The following is a 23,933-nucleotide window of genomic DNA, read 5'->3' on the forward strand; positions in this document are numbered from 1 at the left end:
CTGTGTGACAGGACAGTGCAGAGGGATCTTTACTTGGTCCCATCATTCTCCCAGGGCAGGAGCTTTACTACCTGTTTAACTTCTTTCTCTTTATCATCTGATGGGACTGTTGAGATAAACTGTGTTTGATTGGTTTCCTTAACACAGTGAATGTTTTGATGATGATGGGCGTATAGAAGCATCATTGCACTGCATGTAACCCTGTCCCTCACAGAACAGTGCAGAGGGAGCATTTCTCTGTGTATAACCTGTCCTGTATTTCTTCACACCATTTGAGAGGGGAAACCTTGTGGGGGGGAAAGATTTATTGAATTACCCGGGAGTTGCGCACTGCTAGTTTTGATGTATGTACAGTCACTATAATTTAAGTTATACAAAGGATATGTTTCACATACATATTTACAGGAGACAACATGTGGTAATGACCTAGTCGCAGTCTTTGTAACTGGAGTGGGCAGTGTGCCTGATCCACTGGCCCCAACCATTCCAGGAGCAGACTGACCAGTACAGTTACTCTGTGGGCCTGAGAGGGCTCGGGCAGCCTTCAATAGCCCCTTGACAAAGGAATCAAAGCCATTTGCCACAACCTGTAAAAGCCCAAACTTCACGCACAAGCGTGATTTGCCCTTGCCCAGGACGCTTCACGCTCACAGCATCTGACGGAGAATAGGCCAAATTTTGCAAACCATGATTGGATCTGTGATATTTCCACTGATTGGATCGTGCTGGGGAAAGGGATTGTCCAGTGCCCCATCCCTAAAGCAGGTTGGGTCCATGAGCTTCTGTTGCGTAAGAGCTGGAATGCTGCACCCTTGGCAGAGGCAGTCACAGGGTGAATGACCAGGATCCAGGATTCATCTGCCACGCTATTCTGTCTCAACCCAGCCTCTCCAATAAATAAAGGTCCATCACAGACCAGGCTGGGTGGTTAGTGGGAACAGGAATCCATGTGAGAGACACAACATCAGCACAAAAGTGAAATTAAATACGTGCAGGGAACCCAGCAGCAGCTTGGATTCCCTGAAACATTAACACAGCAGTTCCTAAAATGGCACAATTTATCAGGATACCTTTGTCCCAGGATGGTGACAGTCAACAGTCCAGCAACCTGCTCCACCTTCCTGAACAGCAGTACAAGGTTGTACACTCCAGCTCAGGAGCTCCCAGGCACTCAGTCCTGGTCCTCGTCCGAGATCAGCCAGTCTGCCCGCTGTTCGGGGTTGCTGTTGGCCAGGGTGTCGTCCTCCTCGTCTGTGCTGGCGTCTCCCGAGGTGTGGAACAAGCGCATCAGCTCCCGGAACCGCTGCGAGACCTGGAACGAACGGACGGCGCAGTCGGTCAGCTTCGGCAGGGGCAGGGCAAGTGACAGGAGAGGTTTGTGGAGGGAATGCCCCAGCTCTGTCCCCAGGCAGCCAAAGGCACGTCCGGCAGTGGGGATCGCAGCCAGCCAGCTACTCCGTTTACTTCCCCGCAAGTTCCCAAAAGGAATCGAATAAACTAGCAGCAGCCGGACTTCAGGTCTTGGAGCCCTTACAGTGATGCAGCACGGAAACAGTCGCTTCAGCCCGACATCCATGCTGACCACTTAAGCTAGTCCCATGTGCCAGCGTTTGGGTCCTATCCCTCTAAACCTTTCCTAACAATGTACCCGTCTTTCAAATGTTGTTAAAATACCTGCCTCAACGACTTGCTCTGGCAGCTTGTTCCATGTACCCATCACCTTTCCCCTTTCATCTTAAACCTTATGGCGCTCTAGTTTCTGAATTCTCTCCCCTGGGGAAAAGGACTGTGCATCAGCCACTGGGAACACGTTTACCAGCTGCTCCGTGAGCCAGGCAGGAGGAAGGATCGCCAGTCGCTGCCCAGGGGCAGTGATACGCGCGCACACATGGTCCGTCTGCCTTCACCGTTTCCCCCAGCCTCACCTCCTGGGCTGACTTGCTGTTCAGCCGCTGTGCAACCCAGCTGAACGTTTCCTGGTTGGCCCCCCTATCCTGGCAGGCGGTGAGGATTGCTCGGTCTGCTTCCCTGCAACAGCACAAACATAAAGCACAGTGAGGCTCCCATTCTAACAGCCGGTCTCTTGAGGCAAGGGAAACACAATCCCAGGGTCAGACACAGGGTGAAGCTCCCCCTGCACCGTCCCATCACACACTCCCAGGGTCAGACACAGAGTGAAGCTCCCTCGACACTTCAACAACTCTGAAGTTGTACGACCATCCTGGCGCCGTGATTTTCTCTTTTCCCATTTTGGAATGCAACAGCTTCCTCAATTTTCCTCAGAGCTCTCACGGACACAACCGACTGCAAACAATACAGACAAATAAACTGGGGGAGGGACAGCCTGCTCCTCCATTTCAGGAGACCAAGCTGATCAGACTGTAAAAACTGAGACACCAGAGACCGCAGACGCTGGAACCTGCAGCAACAAACTGCTAGGGGAACTCAGCGGGTCGAGCAGCATCTGTGGGGAAGGAGGGATGGTCAATGGTCTCGACCACCCAGATGCTTCCCAAGCCACAGCAGTTTGTTTTTGGGATCTAGCTCCAACCTCCTGCTCTGCGTTCCTTTCGGTCCAGTGACCTGTCAACCCCTCGTTTTCATCTCCCCCTACTTCAAAAATGTTCAAAGACTCTTCCTGAAACAGAGAACACTACAGCTGAGGCCTTTCAGCCCACCATGTCTGTGCTGACCATGATGCCAATTTACAACTGTCTGAATGTGGTCCATCTCCCTCCATTCCCTGCCTGTTGGTGTGCTCCTGCTGCCAAAGATGCCAAAAGGTGAGAGGGGGCGAGTGCAAAGGAGATGAGGCGTCAGAAGCTGAGAGAAGACCTGATAGAAGTTTATAAGGTTATGAGAGGCGTAGGCAGCCGGTATCTTTTTCCCAGTGTCGAAACGTCTAACACTGGAAGACCTGTATTTAAGGTGAGAGGGGGCAAGTTCAAAGGAGATGTGCAGGACAAGTTTTTTGTTACACAGAGAGTGGTGGGTGCCTGGAATGTGCTGCCAGGGGTGGTGGTGGAGGCAGATACGATCCTCTCAGTCACATGGATATGGAGGGACTTGGACCACATGCAGGCAGAAGGGATTAGTTTAGTTCAGCGTTTAATTAGTTGGGCACAACATGGTGGGCTGAAGGGCCTGTTCCTGTGCTGCACTATGTTCTACGACTCAGTGGGGAAGGGTTGCAGGTCACTTCGGTTTGAAGTGGGTGACCCCTTTTTTAAGCAGTGGAGCAAATCCCAACGGGCTGGGTGTGACTGAACATAGAACAGTGCAGCACAGTACGGGCCGTTCAGCCCACCATGTTGTGCCGACCTATATAAACCTTCTCCATGATCAGTGTAACCCTCCCCTCCTACACAGCCCATAACCCTCCTCCATCTGCCTATCCAAGAGTCTTTTAAATATCCCTATTAGCCTCTCCCACCACTCCCGGCAGTGCATTCCAGGCACCCACCACTCTCTGTGTAAAGAACCTACCTCTGACATCTGCCCTAAACTTTCCTCCACTCACCTTAAACAGATGTCCTCTGGTATTGGCCATTGCCACCCTGGGGAAAAGGTGCTGGCTGTCCACTCGATCTATGCCCCTCATGATCTTATACACCTCTATCAAGTCATCTCTCGTCCTCCTACACTGCAAAGAGAAAAGCCCTAGCTCGCTCAACCTTTCCTCATACTCCCTAATCCAGGCAGCATCCTGGTCATCTCCTCTGCATCCTCTCTGAAGTTTCCACATCCTTCCTACAGTGAGGCGACCAGAACTGAGCCAACACCTTACCTGGTCCACAGCACCATCCGCTCCCCAGTGGAGCTCACACAGGTGTTCTTGGCGCACACGGCAGCATGTGCCTGCCCCTCCTCCTCCTCCTCCTCGGCCGGGATCTCCGGAGCACCGACGCCCTGGACACAGCCATCCCGCAAGGCCCTGTGAGCCAGGGCCATCTCCTGGCAGCTCCGGAAGCGGACCTGGGCTCCGGCCGAGGCGAACTTCACCGAGTGGCGACCGCCCGGTGCCGGGGGCTGCTCCCCTGCCCCTCCGCAGCCGGTATCAGGGCCCCCCTCCCTCGGTGGAGGAGGCGAGCCGTCCTCGGTCGCCGGGCTGCGGCTCTCCCCGGGGGACCGCACCCCCTCGCCGGCCACCGGCAGCCCTCGGCTCTCCTCGTCTTCGCTCTCCGGGCAGCAGCGGGACCCTGAGGGCAGCAGCTCTCCGCTTGCGCTGGGGGATGGCTCCCAGCTCCAACCTGTAGGAGGGACAGGGACACAGTGAGGGGGGGGGGTGGTGGGGGGAGTCCCTGGGGACGACAGCAGGGTCGCAGGATCCTGGGGAACAACGGCAGTCCCCAGGCTCGTCCCAACGAGTCTCTCCCGTACCTGTCGATCCAACTGCTTCTCACGCAAGGAGAAGCACAGTGACGCTCTGATAATCCGCCGTTTGACCGAGGGTTCGGCGTCAGTCCCCCTTGGGGGACATTCACAATTTCCACTCATCCGCGCTTCCTTTTCACCTGCCGGGGCCCCCGGTTCCCACGTTCCCCGTTAGCTCGCCTGACCCCTGGTTCCCACACTCTCTGCTCCCTTGAAACTTACCAGGGTCTCTGACACATTAACTGTGCAACCTTAAATTAAAACAATCAGTGTTGACAAAAAGAACCTCTGATGGTCCAGAACACCCTCCGGTCCGGCTCCACCGGGATCCTGGGTGTGCCGGAATAACAGAGTTCTACTGCAGTCCACAGTCAAGCAACAGACTGGGGTGGAGCAACTCACTCTGTGCGACGAAAACGGCTGTTGTACATGGTTTCCGGCCCGCGGGTGCCTCTGAGTGAGGTACAGCTCAGCTGCTTCACTGAGTGAGGCTTCACAATCCGCCGATCCTACTGTTCCGAAGCTGAGCCAGGGAGTCTTCCCCCCGCCCCCCCACAGCGTTGAACTCCAGGAAAAACCCCCCCACACACATAAAGCAGCGTGTGGTCATCTTCAGACACAAGCCCACCCCTGTGGGTCAACCAGTGAGAGCGGGTTCCAAATCCGTCCTGGAGAGAGGAGGGGACAAGTCAACAAACTGCTGGAAGGAGTGCAGGGGAGATGTACCAGGACGTTGCCGGGACTCGAGGGACTGAGTTACGGAGAGAGGTTGAGCAGGCAGGGACTTTATTGCTTGGAGTGTAGGAGAATGAGGGGTGACTTTATAAAATCATGAGGGACATAGAGTGAATGCATACACAGTCTTTTCCCCAGTGTTGGGGAATCAAGAACTAGAGGGCACAGGTCTAAGGTGAGAGGGGAACCTGAGGGGCAACTTTTTCACCCAGAGGGTGGTCCGTATATGGAATGAGCTGCCAGAGGAAGTGGTTGAGGCAGGTACATTAATATCATTTAAAGAGGTACTTGGACAGGTCCACGGATAGGAAAGGTTTAGAGGTATACGGGCCAAATGCGGGCAAATGGGACTGGCTTGGATGGGAATCTTGGTCGGCACGGACCAGTTGGGCCGAAGGGCCTGTTTCTGTGCTGTATGACTCTGTGACTTCTGCCTACACTGGGCTCCCAGAGGTCCTGCCTTCTCCTGTGCCCTCCGGTGAGGGAGCCGAGGGATTGCTCCAAGATGTAGGGATGACGAGGAGAGGAGGTACCAGAGACCCCTCTGAGAGGAGCGCCGCCCACCCCGACCCCCACAACAGGATCACCCACCACCTCCCACCCAGCCCAGCGGTCCAAGGACGTTCACTCACCAGCGGTGGGTGCCAACTGCTGCCCCCCACTGCCGGCCGCTCCTGCATCCTCCCTCCGCTCCAGGTCTTCCTCCACGGAGTCTCCGCCTTTCCCGGAATCCTTCAGCGTGGGCTGGGGGCTCCAGTCCTCCGGGACGCTGCTGCTCATGGAGTCTTTGCCCTTCGCCTTGTGATCCAGGCCCTGGGGGATGGAGGACCAGAGGTCAAACCCTCCATTCGTCCAGCTGGGGGGGGTGGGGGGGGTGGGTTCGTGGTTGAAGGGTTGGTGGTCCGACGGGACACTGGGGGGATGGCAGGGAGCAGCTTCTGACCCCCTCCTGTGACCCCAAATGTTCAACCCCTCTCTTGGCCAAACCCCTGTTCTGCCCGACCCCTCGCCCTCTCCAAACCCCCTCTACCCTCCCTCCTCCTGTCCCCTCACCCATCCCGACCCCACCCTCCCTCCCTACCCTCCACCCACCCCACTCTCCATCCTTGTACCTCCTACACCTTCCTTTCCTCGACCCTCCCTAACCCCCACTCTCCCTCCCTCCCTCCATTGTCTGCCCCCCCGCCCGTCTCTGACCGACACACGATCCCCCCCCCCCCCCCCCCATCGGCCCCCAGTACCTTGTCGTGTGAGTGCCCCTCCCTCCGCCTCTTGCTCCGGGGAGGGGGGGCCATTTTCTGCAGCTCCTCTTCCTCTTCGAGATCGGGGAGCACAACTTCCTCGAACCCGTCGAACTGGCGGCGCAGAGGGGACAGGTGAGCGGGCAGTGGGGGGGGGAGGCGCTGGGGTCTGCAGCAGCCAAACCTCCCCAGGAGCGGTGACTGGGAACTCCAGGACCGGTGGCTCCCAGCATCGGGCAGAGCTGGGTGGTGGGGCACTCACTCAGTGACAACCCCACTTCTGGGACCACCCCCAAACCCGGATTCCGCAAACCCCCCCCACCAATCCCAGGAACCCTGAGCTGAGCCAACCACCCCCTTGGGAAGCCCCTGATGACTCAGACTGGGACTGCCACACAGCAAGTGTGAGGTGTTGCACTTTGGAAGGTCACACAGTAAATGGCAGAACCCTTCAGAGCATTGGACTTGCACCCCAAGATCCCTCTGTACATCAAAGGTCCCTGAAAGTGGCAACGCACGTAGACAGGGTGGTAAAGAAGGCACAAGACACGCTTGGCTTCATCGGTCGAGTACAAGAGTCAGGAAGCCACATTGCAGCTGTCTAAAACTTCAGTTAGGCCGCACTTGTATGTGTGCTCATTACAGGACGGATGTGGAGGCTTCGGAGAGGGTACAGAAGAGGTTCACCAGGATGCTGCCCGGATTAGAGGGCATGTGCTATAAGGAGAGGGTGGACAAACATGGGTTGTTTTCTCTGGAGCGGCAGAGGCTGAGGGGAGACCTGATAGTTTATAAAATTATGAGATGCAGAGATAGGGCAGACAGCCTTTTTCTCAGGGAAGAAATGTCAAATAGTTGAGGGTTTAAGGTGAGGGGGGAAAGATGTGAGGGGTACATTTTATTTCTACACAGAGAGCGGTGGGTGCCTGGAACGGGCTGCCAGGAGTGGTGATAGAAGCAGATATGATAGTGACGTTTGATGCCTTTAGCCAGGTACCTGAACATGTAGGGATGTGGATCACGGACGGGCAGATAGGTTTACTTTAATTCAGCATCGTGGTTGGCAAGGACACCATGAGTTGAAGGGGCTGTGCTGTGCTGTACTGTTCTGTGTGGCTGAGAGCTGTGGGAGTGGGTGGGACATCCATGTCTGGAGAGAGGCCAATTCCAGACTGGGGCACCGGAAGGCACCAGTACCCTCTGCGGTCACCCCACTAAAGGGTAGGAATGTGGTTGCACTGCAGAGGGGATCCGCGTTGCCTGGATTGGAGCATTCCAGGCACAAGACTGGGCAGCATGGGCTGGCTTTCCCTGGGGAGGTGACTGAGGTGTACGGAATTATCAAAGGGGTAGATAGAATGGACAGGCAAAATCCTTTTCCCCACGGTGGGGAGAGGTTCAAGGTGAGAGGGAGGAGGTTTACAGGGGACCCGAGGGGGAACTTCTTTCACTCAGGTGGCTGGTTTGGAACACACTGCCCGATGAGGCAGAGATTCTCCCAACAACCAGGCATGGAAGGCTCCAGACCAAACACAGCTCAATGGGATTGGTGCAGCAGGAACCCGATGGGCCGAAGGGCCTGTACCTGTGCTCTACAACTCTACGGGCAGCCAAAGCACCATGCGGAGATTTCAGTCCGTAGCTCCACAGCTGCCACAGGACGTTCCTGCCCCGGCTGAGACTCAGGAGAGACTTCCTGGGAATGCCGAGGCATCTTTCCAAGATTTCGGATTCGTTCAGGGAGGGGGAGGGAGTACCACAATGAAAGGACCTCCCTCCCCCACTACGGGGTCTGCAACGCCAGGGGTTCAACAGGCGGTGTTCACAGTCTGCTCTCCCCACCCCTCCCCAGCACAGGCAGGAGGGAGGAAGGGAGAGTTAGACACAGCCAGGGGTCCTCAACCCCCAGGAGCCCAATCTCTCAGTCCCTCTCTTCTCCCCAAGCTGCTGCCTGTCTCTCGAGGGGCAGCTTCTCGTGGGCAGGCAAGGGGACATCAGGGAAACACTCGGGGTAGAAGTTACTCCAGGTCCTGTTGGACCAGAAGCCCCAGATGGGCTGAACAGTCTTTCTGTGCAGTCACTGTTCCCAGGCTGTGCTGGAGTGATTCTAGGAACCCGGCACTGAACATCCCCACACCCGAAGGGGGACCTCGCTCCCGATCTGTCAATCCCACCCTACAGCCTGGCTCCGTGTCAGGGAGGGGTAGGCCGCCGGGATCCTAGTGCTCACCTCGTACTCCTTGTCCTCGGTCCAGTTCACCTCCTCGAAGTCATTCATTCGACTGGCGGGGGGCCGCAGCTGGTCGAAGAACAGGGAGAACTCGTCCTGAAGGTGATGATGGCCCTTCAGCAGCTGACAGACCTGCACCTTCAGCTTCCGGAGGAGGGACGAGGCAGAAAGGGGGTGGGAGCAAGGTCAACACACTTTACATCCACTTTATACAGGCGACTGTAAAAATGGTACGAGGGTGTCCCCAAACTCCCAGGACACAGGACGAGACACACTCACTCCCGGGGTCAGACACAGGGTGAAGCTCCCTCCGCACCGTCCCATCACACACTCCCGGGGTCAGACACAGGGTGAAGCTCCCTCTACACCGTCCCATCAAACACTCCCGGGGTCAGACACAGGGTGAAGCTCCCTCCGCACCGTCCCATCACACACTCCCGGGGTCGGACACAGGGTGAAGCTCCCTCCGCACCGTCCCATCACACACTCCCGGGGTCAGACACAGGGTGAAGCTCCCTCCGCACCGTCCCATCACACACTCCCGGGGTCGGACACAGGGTGAAGCTCCCTCTACACAGTCCCATCACACACTCCCGGGGTCGGACACAGGGTGAAGCTCCCTCCGCACCGTCCCGTCACACACTCCCAGGGTCAGACACAGGGTGAAGCTCCCTCCGCACCGTCCCGTCACACACTCCTGGGGTCAGACACAGGGTGAAGCTCCCTCCACACCAAATGTTCTGATCTCCTGGAAAAAGAGACAAGAGGTTCTCACTGTTCCAGTTTCCGATTCCCAGTCTAAACGACGCACCGCAGGATTCTGATCTGTCTGAATCCCTCTCCCGAAGCCAACAGCACTCCCTCGAGCCTGGAGGAGGTGCTGCTGAGCTGAGCCCCCTCCCCTCCTCCCCCCGGCTTCCCCTCACCTCAGCAACGTCCGGCGGCGAGCACACCACGCAGCTCTGGAGCGCCTTGATGATCTTCTGCAGCTGGGAGGGGTTCTCGGCGAAGCAGATCTCCAGCTGCCGGAGGAACTTGCGGCTCTTGTCGAACGCCTGCTGCTCCTCGAACTGAGGTGGGAGAGGGGACGGAGAGGTCAGGCGGGCATTGAGGAAGGGAGCTGGGTTCTCTCCCCCCTCCACCTCCCTCACCGCATCGATCGGCCCTCGGGAGCCCGAGCACACCACGCAGAGGCCTTTTGGCCCACCCCATCTGTGCTATCAGGGTCCCACCTGCACGTTTCTGGTACCATCAGTGAGGCCTGAGTCAGGTGAGCCAGGTCGTCCAACCCGTGCATGACGTCTTCCCTGTACGGGCGCTGGATCTAGGGCAGCTGGTGAGCAGGTGACGAGGCCTTGGGCTCTTCACGAGGAGGAGGAGACCATCACCGCCAGCCCTCTCGACCAGCAGTCCTGGCCCGGGAGGGATCCCGGGGTCTGGATGGGAGCCCAGGTAGAGGGGAGGGTGGGACTTGATGGTGATACAGGAGGGGCTTCACTGGTCACTGCAGTAACTCCCACCCCTCCCCAGCTCTCTGTGTACGGGCCAGGATTAGCACTGACACCCCACCCTGCCACAGTTCAACACCTAACCCCCCTCCACCAACAATGTGTCAGGGGACCTCAGAAACACCGCAGAGTCCGGCTTCTGATTTTATACCCAAGCAAATGCCTGCACGGGATACAACAGTCCTTGAGGAAAGATCTACCAGAGTGTTGCAAGATTTACAAGGAGAGGTTGTGTAGACTCAGACTTTATTCCCTGGAACGTGGGAGACTGAGGGGTGACCTGATAGAGGTATACAAGATCATGAGGGGCATAGACAGGGTGAAAGCACACAGTCTTTTTCCCAGGGAGGGGGTGTTGAAAGCAAAGAGGGCCCAGGTTTAAAATCAGAGGGGAGAGATTTAAAAGGGACATTGGGGCAGCATCTTCATGCAAGGGTAGGTGAGTCTTGGAATGAGCTGCCAGAAATCGTGGTTGAGGTGGGCACATTAGCAACGTTTAAAAGCCCACACAGGGCAGCTCGCTGTTGGAGTGAAAGGGGGAGAGGGGGAGGGGGGAAGGGGGAAAGGGGGAAAGGGGGGAGGGATTCAGGTTCAGCGGGGCTTCTGGTTGACAGCTTCCCAAGCACCGCTTCAAGAACGGGGACACCTCCTGCAGGGAAAGGGTCCGTCCCCACCCTCCCAACCCTCCCCTCTCCCCCCACCACTCGCGACACGTCAGACACCAGGTCTCCCCGGGAACCGGTGACGGTTCGGGTGTGAAGAGCCGTAATGGGCAAACCACAGGAGGTCGTTCAGCCCATCGAACCTATCACACAGATGCAGGTGGCCACCAAGCCGTGACTTAGCCTGCAGTGGGTGGGTACCTGCTGTCTACTCGCCCAGCGGCTCCACCCAATAAAACCCCGTGTTTATGGATGTTGAGGTGTCCTGGCCACCTCCCCTGCCCCCACTGATAATCTCACCAGCCCACACTGCAGAGCTTGCTCGGGGAGCAGGAAGGCGGCGAAGTCCTTCAGTAACTGTGGCCAGTCCTGGATGATGTCGCACAGGTCGCCGTACAGATCCACGGCTGTCCGCTGCTCCCGGTTCATCTCAAAGTCGTACAGGATCCGCAGGAACTCCTCGTACTTCCCGGGAACGTCCTGCAGGGCTTCCCGCACCTGGGGGAGGGGAGAACCCGGGGTCAGAGGGGGCACAGGGGCATCGAGCCCGGGAGGGAGGGGACAGAGTATGGACCGTGGAAGGCGGAATGTGAGCGAGGGTCTGATCCCGAGGAGTCACAGCCTGACCACCCACACCCTGGGGTCTCACCTCCCCCCTCCTTGCCCCACCCAGTTACGCCCTCACCCAGGTACGCCCCCCCCTCACCTCGCCCAGGGACACGCTCCCCCCCTCACCTCGCCCAGGGACCCCCCCCCACCTCGCCCAGGGACGCCCCCCCCCTCACCTCGCCCAGGGATGCCCCCCCTCACCTTGCCCAGGGACGCTCCCCCTCACCTTGCCCAGGTAGGCCTGTGCAAACGCCATGTCCTTCTGCTCGCGGAGCGGGTCGTTGCTGAGGATGTCCTCGGCGTACAGCAGCAGCAGTTTGGAGGTGTCCTTGCTGATGCGCCTCCGTCCCCGCCTCGCCCGCGCCCTGCACCCAGCCTTGCCCCTGCCCGACAGCTTCGCACCCTGACCTGTGGGCCGCAGACACAACCACGGGTGGTGAGAACTCAGGGGCAGGAGCCGAGGGTGGGGGAGCTGCACACCAACACCTCCCCTCAACCCCCCAACACCAGCAGCCCACTCACACGGTGCTCCTCCCCCCACCCCCCGGAAACTCAGCAGAGGGGGGCAGGGCAGAGGTAGCTTGGGGTAGGGGTGATGGAGAGATGAGGGAGGGCAGGAGAGGTGAGGAAGGGAGGGAAATGCGAGGGAGGAAGGGAAGGAGGGACGGGGAGGGAGGGCCCAATCCTGCTAGTGACCAGGATGCTCAAACACTGAGTAGCCAATAGCGGTTGATGTTCTGGAGGGAGGCAGGGAAATGAGGGGAGGAGAGTGGGGTGGGGAGGGGGAGGGGGAGGGGGAAGGGTCAGGGAGAGCGGGTGGGGTGGGGGGAGAGCAGGGGGGAAGGGTCGGGGGGAGAGCTGGGGAAGGGACGGAGTGGGTGAGAGTGGGATTGGACGAGGGAGAGGACGAGAGGGAGGGGAAGCCTGTCTGAGGGGACCCCGATCCACAAGGAGACCGCAGACACCGGAACCCGCGGCAACACACAGACTGCCGGAGGGACTCAGGGGGTCGAGCGGCGTCCATGGTGGGAAAGGGACGATGGATGTTCCCGGTAGAGACCCGGCGGTCCCGGCGTGGTGCCTACCTGGCAGCCGGCTGCTGGCGTGGGCGTCCGCGCCGGCCGCAGGGAACGGGGAGCCGTGGCTCTCAGTCAGGGCCATCTCCTCCCCTCCCCGCTCGCCCTCCTTCTGCAGCAGCTCCAGCCCCTCACCCTCCTCCTCTTCCTCGGGCTCCGAGTTCTCCTCCTGCGAGTTCTCCTCCTCTGAGTCGCCCTCCTGGCTGAGCTGCCGCTTGGACGCCAGCCACGTCAGCTTCTCCATGGTCTCCTGCAGGAAGGATCAAATCCTCTGGCTACCGTGGTTCTGCTCCTTCCCCCGTCCCATCCAAACCCCCAACTCCTCCCCACCACCCCCCCCGCTCCCCACCCCTCCTCCCTGCTCCCCACCCCTCCCCTCCTCTATCCCAGCTCCCCACTCCTCCCCACCCCCCCGATCTCCCCACCCCTCCTCCCCTCTCCCCCCCCGCTCCCCACCCCTCCTCCCCTCCCCCCACCACCGCCAACCCCACCCCGCTCCCACTCCCCCCCACCCCCCGCTCCCTCAACCCAGCTCCTGACAGTGACCAGGAACAGGAACGTGCCACACTGCACAGGAACCGGCCCTTCGGCCCATCAAGTCACTGCCAACCACGATGCCTGCACATGATCCATATCCCTCATATGGCTAAGTGTGCCTTAAACACCTCTCAGGTATCTGCCTCCACCCCCACCCCCGGCAGCACATTCCAGGCACCCACCGCTCTGTGTAAAAAAAACTTGCCCCACACATCTCCTTTGAACTTGCCCCCCCTCACTTTAAAGTTATGCCCTCGAGTATTTGACATTTCTACCCTGGGAGAAAAATTTTGTCTGCCCTATCTACACCTCTATCAGGTCTCCCCTCAGCCTCCGACACTCCAGAGAAAACAACCCAAGTTTGTCCAACCTCTCCTTATACCCTCTAATCCAGGCAGCATCCTAGTGAACCTCCTCTGCACCCTCTCCAAAGCCTCCACACCCTTCCCGTAACGGGGCGACCAGTACTCCAAGTAGGACCTAACCAAAATTATCTGCAAGAGACAAGCCAGGGCAGAGCTTACACAGCAAATGGCAGGGCCCTGGGGAGTGTGGTGGAACAGAGGGACCTTGGGGTACAGGCACACAGTTCCCTGAAAGTGGCGACACAGGTAGACAGGGTGGAGAAGAAGGCGTATGGCACGCTGGACTTCATTGGTCAAACTATTGAGTACAGGAGTTGGGACATCATGTTACATCTGTATAAGACGTTGGTAAGGCCACTTTTGGAGTACTGTGCACGGTTCTGGTCACCCTGCTATAGGAAGGATAAGCTATAAGCTGGAAAGGGTGAAGAAAAGATGTTCCAGGGACTGAAAAACACTGTGATGCTGGAGGAAGTCAGCAGGTCAGGCAACATCTGTGGAGAAAAGCAGGCGGTCAACGTTTCAGGTCAGGACCCTTTAGGGTAGGTCCTGACCCAAAACATTAACCACCTGCTTTTCTCCACGGATGCTGCCTGGCCTGCTGAGTTCCTCCAGCATCACAGTGTTTTTCATCTAGATTCCAGCATCTGCAGTCCTTTCTCTGTGTTACAGGGACTGGAGGGCTTGAGTTACAAGGAGAAACTGGACAGGCCGGGACTGTTTTCCCTGGAGTGAAGGAGGCTGAGGGGTGACCTTATAGAGGTTTATAAAATCATGAGGACCATACACAAGGTGGATGGTCACCGTCTTTTCCCTAGGGTAGGGGAGTCCAAAACTAGAGGGCACAGGTTTAAGGTGAGAGGAGAAAGGTTTGAAAGAGACCTGAGGGGCAATGTTTACACACAGAGGGTGAGTATATGGAACGAGCTGCCAGAGGAAGTGGGTGAGTCAGGTACAGTTACGTTTAAAAGACATTGGGACGGGCATGTGGATAGGGAAGGTTTAGAGGGATATGGGACTGGCTTAGACGGGAATCTTGGTCGGCATGGACGAGTTGGGCTGAAGGGCCTGTTTCCGTGCTGTGACCCTATAACATCCCCTCACCTGTAGCTCTGGGACGGAGAGGGCCGACTCCTCGGAGGCCGAGGACAAGACCTCTTCATCTTCCTCGTCCTGGGTGAGGTCGTCAAAATCCTCGTCGTCCTCCTCCTCCTGGCCGGCCTTCTCCGCCTTGTCCGCCTGGCTCTTCCCATCCTCTGGGCTGACCGAGGACTCCCCAGCGCTGAGGGTGCCGTCGGATTTCTCGGGGACCCTCTCCTCCTCCTCTTCCTCCTCCTCCTCCTCCTCCTCCTCAGCCCTCGGCCGACGTGGCGGGCTGGCAGGAGCCTCCCTCCCCTCGGTGGAGACGTCCTCGGCCGGGTTTTCCGGCGGCGCTCCCACGTCTAGCTCCTGCCCGAGACCTAGGATGGGCGGCTGCTCCTCTGATCGGGGAGACCCCTCCGCCCCGGGCTGCTCCGGAGCACCGGGAAGCTCCGCCCCGCCGAGGGAGGGGCTGACTGGCGAGGCTGCCTCCTCGGTGGCCAAGGGCGGCTCCTCCACCCGTCCCTCGGGGGGCGGGCTGGCGGGGACCTCGGGAGGGGACGCCTCGGGAGATCCCTGCGGCCTCTCCCCACTCCCGTCGGCCGGCTGGGGGAGGCCGGGGGGCTGGGAATCCGGGGCGGGGGGACGATTCAGGCTACAGGTGAAGGCAGCCGGACTCACCACCACCGCGGCCAACCCCAGGGGCTGCCCCGGGGCAACGGAGGGAGCGGCGGGGAGGGGCCGGATCACGTTGCAGCCCCCGCCCAGGCTCAGCAGCTTCAGGCCGGTGGGGACGGTCAGGATGACGGGGGTCCGGGGGGGAGCGGGGACGATGGTGGCTCGGGGGCGCCTGCCCCTGCCATCAGCCCGGGACGCTCGCCGACCCCAGGGCTTCCTGCCGGGGTTGGCAGCAGGAGAGGAGGAGGGGGGGATGGACTGACCCTGGGGGAGCTGGAAGAGGGCGGAGAGGGGCGCGGGGGCGGGCTGGATGAGGCGGGGGCGGGTGCGAACGGTGGGCTTGGCAGGGAGGAGGGGTCCCGCCTGCTTGAGCGAGGACTTCTTGCCCGCGGGGTGGATGAGGACGGGCTTGCCCCCCGAGGGCCTGTGCTTGCGCCGGCGCAGTTCCCTGCGGGCCAGGTGGCTGACCCTGGGCTTCAGCTGCAGGGGCAGCTCCTCAGGGATCAACAGGGGGATGTCGCCACTCTCTCCGCCCCCCCTCTGCTCCAGCCATCCCCGAATCGCCAGCAGGCTCCTCTGCGAAGGGAGGGGAGAAAAACCGACACGGTTACTTTCCGAGCCTCGGAGAGGCCAATCAGCCCAGTGTCAGATCCACCCCTATCCCACACCCCACCACCCCAACCTCCAGCCACTGACCCCAGGAGTGTGTGATGGGACAGAGTGGAGAGAGCCTCACTGTGTGTCTGACCCCAGGAGTGTGTGACAGGACGGTGTGGAGGGAGCCTCACCCTGTGTCTGACCCCGGGAGTGTGTGATGGGATGGTGCGGAGGGAGCCTCACCCTGTATCTGATGAAAGCTGGAGGAGCCTGGTGCTCACCTGAAGCCAAAAGGGCAGCTGACTCTCTGCTCGCTCGATGGGTGGGCGCATGTCTCCGGGGGGCACTGCTGTAAAGGGGCTGGGCATGGGTAGCAGCACCTTCCTCTTCCTGTAGAGCTGCAAGGAAACAACGAGTGACCCACAATGTTCAACATCTGGGGAAGGGAACACACATCCCATTCCCCTCCCACCATAAACCACGAGACACCACCCCTTGACCCTCCCCGTCACTGTGACCCCATCTCCATGACCCCCTACGGCCCCTACACCCCTCCCCGTCTCTGTGACCCCCCCCTCCAGCCCCTACACCCCTCCCCGTCTCTGTGACCCCCCCCTCCAGTCCCCACACCCCTCCCCATCTCCATGACCCCCTCCGACCACACAATCAACATAGTTGAATGGCAGCTGTGCCTTCAGCTGCCCAGAATCCCAGGCTCCTGAACCCCCTCTGCCTCTCTCCTATGCAAGCCTTCGACCTCCTGTCCCAACCTGGACCCAGACCGTGTCCGGAGCTCCCAGCCTGTGGAATCCACAGGGGGACCCCTTTTTCCAGCAGGTCACAGCCCGCACTGATCAGTCCTGTGGGGAGTGGACCGTCTCCTCCCCACCGTCGCCTACCTTGTGCCTCAACACCCGCCCTGCTCACCTTGACGACGTTGTCGGGCGCCCGGCTCACGCTGAGGTTCTTGATGTGGAAGGACAGCTGATGATAAGTCTTCGGGGGCATCAGGTACTGGCTGATGAGGGGCTTGGGCAGGTCCGTGTCCTCGAAGTGCTTCAGACCCAGGACCAGCAAGCTGCAGGAGCAGCGGCAACAGAGCAGGTTACACAGAGAAGGGTGGATCCACACACCCACAGCGCCTCGCGCCCCATTCGGCCCGTCGGTCCTGTTCAATCACACTGGGCCCACAGCCCTGAGATGCAAAGTGTTCACCTACCCCCCCTCCGGGGCTGTGTGGGTGGGAAAACTGAACGTTGGGGAGCAAAGGGGTACCTCCACCCTCTTGGTGAGGAGCCGCTCCCCGAAATACCGATCCTATCGGATACTGAACGGCCTGGATACAGTGGATGTGGTGTGGAGAGGATGCTCCCATCAGTGGGAGAGTCCAGGATCCGAGGGCACAGCCTCAGAATAAAGGGACGTCCCTTTAGAACTGAGATGAGGAATTTCTTCAGCCAGAGGGCGGTGAATCTGTGGGACCCGTTACCACAGGTAACGGATATGGGGAGAAGGTGGGAGGATGGGGTTGGGGGGTGGAGTCAGCCATGATTGAATGCAGAGCAGACTCGATGGGCTGAATGGCCTTACCCTGCTCCTGTATCTTGTGGCCTCATCTCCCCTGCACAGTTGTGCCACATTGTGCTGAACCCCCAGCCCCACGGGAGGGAAGAGTTGACCACTGCTAGATCACCCACCTTGGTATGCCGGGTACCTGTTGGTCTGCAGAGCAAGGACTGTGTCTGTCCGTCTCTGTGTCTCTGACACTCCCCAGGGCCCTACCATTCACTGTGGAAGTCCTACCCTGGTCTGACTTCCCATAAATGCAACATATCACACTTAGAGATACACAGCACGGAAAGAGGCCCCTCGGCCCAACTCGGCCGTGCCAAGATGCCCATCTAAGCCAGTCCCATTTTCCCGTGTTTGGCCCGTATCCCTCTAAACCTTTCCTATCCATGGACCTGTCCTTTTTTTTTAAATTTTATTGTACCTGCCTCAACCACTTCCTCTGGCAGCTTGTTCCACACACCCACCATGTGAAGAAGTTGCCCCTCAGGTCCCTTTGAAATCTCTCCCCTCTCACGTTAAACCTGTGCCCTCTAGTTTCTGATTCCCTTTCCCTGGGAGAAAGGCTGTGTGCATCCACCCTCGTGGTTTTATACACCTCTGTAAGATCACCCCTCCTACACCCCAAGGAATAAAGTCCCAACCTGCTCAACCTCTATTACTCAGGCGCTCAAGACCTGAACCACAAGCACAGTGGGAGCAGGTGGGACGGGAGGAGCAGGGCGCAGGGGTCTGTGTCGAGGAACCTACTTGTCTTCGCCCTTGGTGAAGCAGGCTTTGTCCTTGGGCTGCCTGGGCTGGAGGGCAACTTGTGGAAGCAGCTCCGGGTACATGAAGACATTCCGTGTGGCCAGGATCCAGGCCACCTCCCTCGGCAGGACTCTGGACTCGTCAACTGTGTGGGAGGGAAGGGAACCAGATTTAGAAGCAGAGACAGGGAGGGGGGATGGAGAGAGACAGAGGGGGAGAGAGGGACAGAGGGGGAGAGAGGGACAGAGGGGGAGAGAGGGACAGAGGGGGAGAGAGGGACAGAGGGGGAGAGAGGGAAGGGAGTCAGGGAGAGAGGGCGAAGGGAGGAGCAGTCAGGGAGAGCAACAGGGAAGGGTAATTGGGGAGCAGGCAGGGGAGTGAGAGGGATGGGGGGGAGGGAGGGGGGAGATGGGGTAATGTGTGCGTGTCTGGTCATTGAGGGCAGGAGGTGTGGAGGCATGGGCAGTGCCCCAGCGCCATGGAGCCAGGTGGGAAGGAGGAAGAGGCGTTTGAAAGCCCCCCTGACCCGTCTCGCTGCTGCCACTCACATCGCCGGTTCATCTTTGGCTCCTCCTTGGGCTGCGGGGTCTCCACACACGGTCTGACACGCTGGTCGAACTCCTCCACAAGCCTCAGCGCCTCCTTCAGATTGCAGGACAGGAAGGAGGAGGTGAATCCCGGCCCCTTGGCTGAGTGGATCTCGCTGGCCTTCTCAGCGAAGCTGGCCAGCTCCTTCTGTGGGCGAGGAGAGGTTACAGTCAGTGAACCGACGCACTCTGCCTGCTGATCACACCGTAGTCTAAAGACACCGACAACATTGTGAGTAAATAGTTATTGATTTAAAACTGCAGGGATCCCATCGGGGAAGGCCCTCTTCCAACTGCACACCAGATCTGTGTTGTAGAACACAGTACAGCACAGGAACAGGCCCTTCGGCCCATCATGTTGTGGCAAACATTGTACTAGCAGTTAAATGGCTGACTAAACTATTCCCTTCTCCCTGCACACGGGCCATATCCCTCCATTCCCTGCACACTCATGAGCCTAACAGCCTCTGAAACCCCTCAATTGTATCTGCCTCCACCCCCACCCCTGGCAGCACATTCCAGGCATCCACCGCTCTCTGTGTAAAAAAACACTTGCCCCGCACACCTCCTTTGAACTTTCCCCCTCTCACCTTAAGTGCTTGCCCTCTAGTGATAGACATTTCCATGAGACCATAAGACATAGGAGCAGAATTAGGCCATTCAGCATTTATTTTTCCCTCTCAACCCCATTCTCCTGCCTTCTCCCCGTAACCTTTGACGCCCTTACTAATCAAGAACCTATCGATCTCCACTTTAAATACACCCAGTGACTTGGCCTCCACAGCCGTCTGTGGCAACGAATTCCACAGATTCACCGCCCTCTGGCTGAAGAAATTCCTCCTCATCTCTGTTCTAAAGGGGCATCCTTCTATTCTGAGGCTGTGCCCTCTGGTGCTAGACTCTCCCACTACTGGAAACATCTTCTCCACGTCCGCTCTATCCAGGCCTTTCAGTATCCGGCAGGTTTCAATGAGATCCCCCTCATCCTTCTAAACTCCACCGAGTCCAGGCTCAGAGCCATCAAACGCTCCTCATACATTAACCCTTTCATTCCTGGGATCATTCTCGTAAACTTCCTCTGAACCCTCTCCAATGCCAACACGTCCTTCCTTAAATATGGGGCCTAAAACTGCTCACAATACTCCAAATGTGGTCTGACCAACGTCTTATAAAGCCTCAGCATTACATCCTTGCTTTTATATTCCAGTCCTCTCAAAATGAATACTAACAATGCATTTGCCTTCTGTACTACCGACTCAACCTGCAAGTTAACCTTTAGGGAATCCTGCACTAGGGCTCCCAGGTCCCTATTCACCATCAATTTCTGAATTCACTCCCTGTTTAGAAAACAGTCTGTGCCTTTATTCCTTCTACCAAAGTGCATGACCGTACACTCCCCTGCACTGTATTCCACCTGCCACTTTGCCCGTTTCAAACCTGGGAAAAAGATACTGGTCGTCTACCCCATCAATGCTTCTCATAATCTTATAAACCTCCATCAGGTCTCCCCTCAGCCTCCGCCGCTCCAGAGGAAACAACCCAAGCTTCTCCAACTTCTCCTTTTAGCTCATGCCCTCTAATCCAGGCAGCATCCTGATGAACCTCCTCTGCACTCTCTCCAAAACCTTCACATCCTTCCTGTAACGGGGCGACCAGAATTGAATGCAATTCAATAACTCCAGAATTATTTGTTTGCAAATGAATGATGACCAATGATGTGTTAATATCAAGAAATGAAATAGGATTACTTGTTATGTACATAGAAAGTTTCTTTTCATTCAGTGTTCTTGACATGGGGAACTCCTCAGTGCGAATGTTATTGGATATATCAGAAGACAATCTACTGGAGGAACTCAGCGGGTCGAGCAGGACTGATGCAGGGTTTTGACAGTTCCTCTTCCCCCACAGATGCTGCCCGACCCGTTGAGTTCCTCCAGCAGGTTGTTTGTTGCTCCAGATTCCGGCGCCTGCAGTCTCTTGTGTCTCCATATCAGAGGAAGGGTTGGGGCTCTCATAACGCTCAAAGCCATATATCATTGCAAGAGGGCCTTACTACTGAAATATTCCCAGTTGTAATGAGGTCAGCCCTTGGGGACTACAAGTGAAGACAGTCACTTGTAAATCCTGCAGAAAATAGAACATAGAACAGGCAACATCCCTCATCAGGGACCCAACCATCCAGGCCGTGCCCTCTTCTCGATGCTGCCGTCGGGCAGGAGGTACAGGAGCCTGAAGACCCACACCTCACGGTTTAACAACAGCTTCTTCCCCACTGCCGTCAGGTTCTTGAGCCCACCTGAAGCCCCCAACATTGCCTCGGACTGGATTTTTCTCTCTCTCAACTTGTATGCACCAGTGTCATTATGTTTCTAGAACACAGAACAGTACAGGACAGGAACAGGCCCTTCGGCCCACGATGTTGTGTTGAAGCAATTAAGCTAATGACACCTAATCCCTTCTACCTGCACGATGTCCACACCCCTCCATTCCCTGCATACTCATGTCCGTCTAAATGCCTCGAAATGCCTCCACCAGCACCCCGGCAGCACATTCCAGGCACCCACCACTCTCTGTGTAAAAACTTGCCCCACACATCTCCTTTCAACTTTCCCCCTCTCATCTTAAAGCTGTGTCCTCTATGTTCTGACTAGCTACCCTATCTACACCTCTCATCAGGCGGCACGGTAGCGTAGCGGTTAGCGCGACGCTATTACAGCGCCGGCGATCAGGGTTCGATTCCGGTCGCCATCTGTAAGGAGTTTGTACGTTCTCCCATGTCTGTGTGGGTTTCCTCTGGGTGCTCCGGTTTCCTCCCACATTCTAAAGACATACGGGTAGGTTAATTTGGGTTTAAAATGGGCAGCGTGGACTCGTTGGGCCGGAAGGGCCTGTTACCAGGCTGTAAATAAAATTAAGAAAGAAATAACTTGCTAAACTTCTATCAGGTCTCCCCTCAGCCTCTGACATTTCAGAAAAAAAACCCACATCTGTCCAACTTCCCCTTATACTCTCCAATCCTGGCAGCATCCTGGTGAACCTCTGCACCCTCTCCAAACTATCCACATGCTTCCTGTAATGGGTCACCTCATTACAGGAGAAATGGGCTTCCGCAGCTCGAGTGGGAGCACCGGGTTTCCTCTGGACAGGCGCCGGGAGGCAGGAAGCAAGATGAGGGTGAAACCGAGGTCTAACCTGCTTCGTCGGGATCCTGGTTCCTGAACCGCCTCACTGCAAACAGGCAAGCCGGTTATATAGTGGCCTCTTGCTGTGCACAAAGTAGCCATCCATATTTCCAACACCCTATACCCTTCGCTGGGCATAGGGAGCTTTGGGACATCCCAAAAAGGCCATGAAGGACGCTATCAAAATGCAGATCACTCTTCCTGCAGGTGCAGTGAGGGGAATCTGGGATATAAAAGAGGAAGGGAGGAACAGAAGGGGATGGTGATGGAGAATTTACAAGGGGCTGTTTCCCTCAGATACCGACTCCCTGATAAGTGAAGGTACATTGCTACGAAATGCCTCATAACTTCATAGACCAGAGCTCCCGACCCGATCCAATAACGTTCTCCTCTGAACCCTCTCCAAGGCCTCCACATCCCAGCTTGGTGCAGCACGGATTGGGAATCAATGGTATACTTGGAATCTTCCCAGTGGGGTGGTGGGGGGAACCTTTTAACGGCCCCTGACGACACAGAGCGACCGGCACGGTTCCAATACTCACCAGGAAGAGTTTGGCTGTCTCTGCTTCCTGCTGGAGGCTCTCACAGACGCTGGTCAGAAGGTGGACCTGGCTGAGAAGCTGGACGTGCTGGGGGGGACAGAAGACACAGAGGTGACTGCACCGGGCAGGAGCGGATTGGTAATTGGTTTATGATTGTCACCCGTACCGAGATACAGTGAAAAGCTTTTGTTTGCGTGCCAAACGGATCAGTCGGGAGAACACACACTGGTCCTCATTGAGGGGTCAGCAGTGGAAAGGGTGAGCAGCTTCAAGTTTCTCACCATCAACATCTGAGAGGATCTATCCTGGTGCAATCATGAAGAAGGTGGCACGCCAGCGGCTTTACTTCGTTAGATTTGGTCTGTCACCGAAGTCTCTTATAAGTTTCTACAGATGTACGGTGGAGAGCATCCTGACTGGTTGCATCACCGCCTGGTATGTAGACTCAGCCAGCTCCATCAGGGGCACAACCCCACCAATCAAGGACATCTTCAAGAGGCGGTGCCTCAAGAAGGCAGCATCCGTCACTATGGACTCTCACCACCCGGGACACGCCCTCTTCTCGTTACTACCATTGGGGAGCAGGTACAGGAGCCTGAAGACCCACACTCAATGATTCAGGAACAATCTTCCCCCTCGCCATCAGATTTCTGAACAGTCCATGAACCCAATCTCGTTATTCCTTTCTTTTTTGCACTATTTTTTTATTTTTGTAATTTATAGATTTTATGTCTGCACTGTCCTGCTGCCGCAAAACGACACATTTCACATCATACGTCAGAGATAATAAATCTGATTCTGATTCCATACACAAGTACATCGAGGTAGTAAAAAGGAAAACAATGCAGAATAAAGTGTTACAGTTACAGAGAAAGTGCAGTGCAGGCAGACAATAAGGTGCAAGGGCCACGACGAGGTAGATTGAGAGATGCTTTTAGTATACAAGATGCTTTTAGTATATAAGAAGACCGTTATAAGATGCTTTTAGTATATAAGAGGACCGTTCAAGAATCTGATAACAGCAGGATAGAAGCTGTCCTTGAGCCTGGTGGTACATGCTTTTGCCCAGTGGGAGGGGGGAGAAGAGGGAATGTCCGGGGTGGGTGAGGGTCTTTGATTATGTCGGCTGCTTTACCGAGGCAGCGGAAAGTGTAGACAAAGTCCATGGAGGGGAGGCTGGTTTCCATGATGTGCTGAACTGTGTCCACAACTCTCTGCAGTTTCTTGCGATCATAAGAGTCATAGAGCACTACAGCACAGAAACAGGCCCTTCAGCCCATCCAGTCCATGCCGGCTTGGTTTACTGCCTAGTCCCATCTACCTGCCCCCGGACCATAGCCCTCCAAACCTCTCTCATACATACAGCTATCCAACTTCTCTTAGATGTTACAATTGAACCCACATCCACCACTTCTGCCAGCAGCTCATTCTACACTCGCACCACCCTCTGAGTGAAGTAGCTCCCCCTCAGATTCCCCTTAAATATTTCACCTTTCACCCTAAATCTATGACCTCTAGTTTGTCCTGGGCAGAGCAGCTGCTGTACCAAGCCGTGATGCATCCAGATAGGATGCTTTCTGTGGTGCATCTGTAAAAAAATCGGTGAGGGCC

The 23,933-nt window shown here is 57.0% G+C and overlaps 1 protein-coding gene across 1 annotated transcript in view; it reads right to left on the bottom strand.

Annotated features, from left to right (window-relative positions):
• Positions 1–33: 33 nt before the first annotated feature.
• LOC127587409 (GON-4-like protein) overlaps positions 34–23,933 on the bottom strand; it is a 24,564-nt gene continuing 664 nt past the window's right edge. Inside the window, exons 2-17 of the mRNA XM_052045707.1 lie at positions 22,323–22,409; positions 18,560–18,746; positions 18,012–18,156; positions 16,620–16,770; positions 15,974–16,090; positions 14,442–15,671; positions 12,445–12,685; positions 11,586–11,767; positions 11,051–11,248; positions 9,507–9,650; positions 8,581–8,724; positions 6,351–6,464; positions 5,742–5,922; positions 3,788–4,250; positions 1,926–2,028; positions 34–1,312 (exon numbers count right to left, since the gene is read on the bottom strand). Coding sequence (XP_051901667.1) covers positions 1,172–1,312; positions 1,926–2,028; positions 3,788–4,250; positions 5,742–5,922; positions 6,351–6,464; positions 8,581–8,724; positions 9,507–9,650; positions 11,051–11,248; positions 11,586–11,767; positions 12,445–12,685; positions 14,442–15,671; positions 15,974–16,090; positions 16,620–16,770; positions 18,012–18,156; positions 18,560–18,746; positions 22,323–22,409 — 3,828 coding nt within the window. The 3' untranslated portion in view covers positions 34–1,171. The remainder of the gene's footprint in view (positions 1,313–1,925; positions 2,029–3,787; positions 4,251–5,741; positions 5,923–6,350; positions 6,465–8,580; positions 8,725–9,506; positions 9,651–11,050; positions 11,249–11,585; positions 11,768–12,444; positions 12,686–14,441; positions 15,672–15,973; positions 16,091–16,619; positions 16,771–18,011; positions 18,157–18,559; positions 18,747–22,322; positions 22,410–23,933) is intronic.

This window comes from Pristis pectinata, chromosome 40 (assembly GCF_009764475.1).
Source record: "Pristis pectinata isolate sPriPec2 chromosome 40, sPriPec2.1.pri, whole genome shotgun sequence".
In the NCBI taxonomy this organism is placed as follows: domain Eukaryota; kingdom Metazoa; phylum Chordata; class Chondrichthyes; order Rhinopristiformes; family Pristidae; genus Pristis; species Pristis pectinata.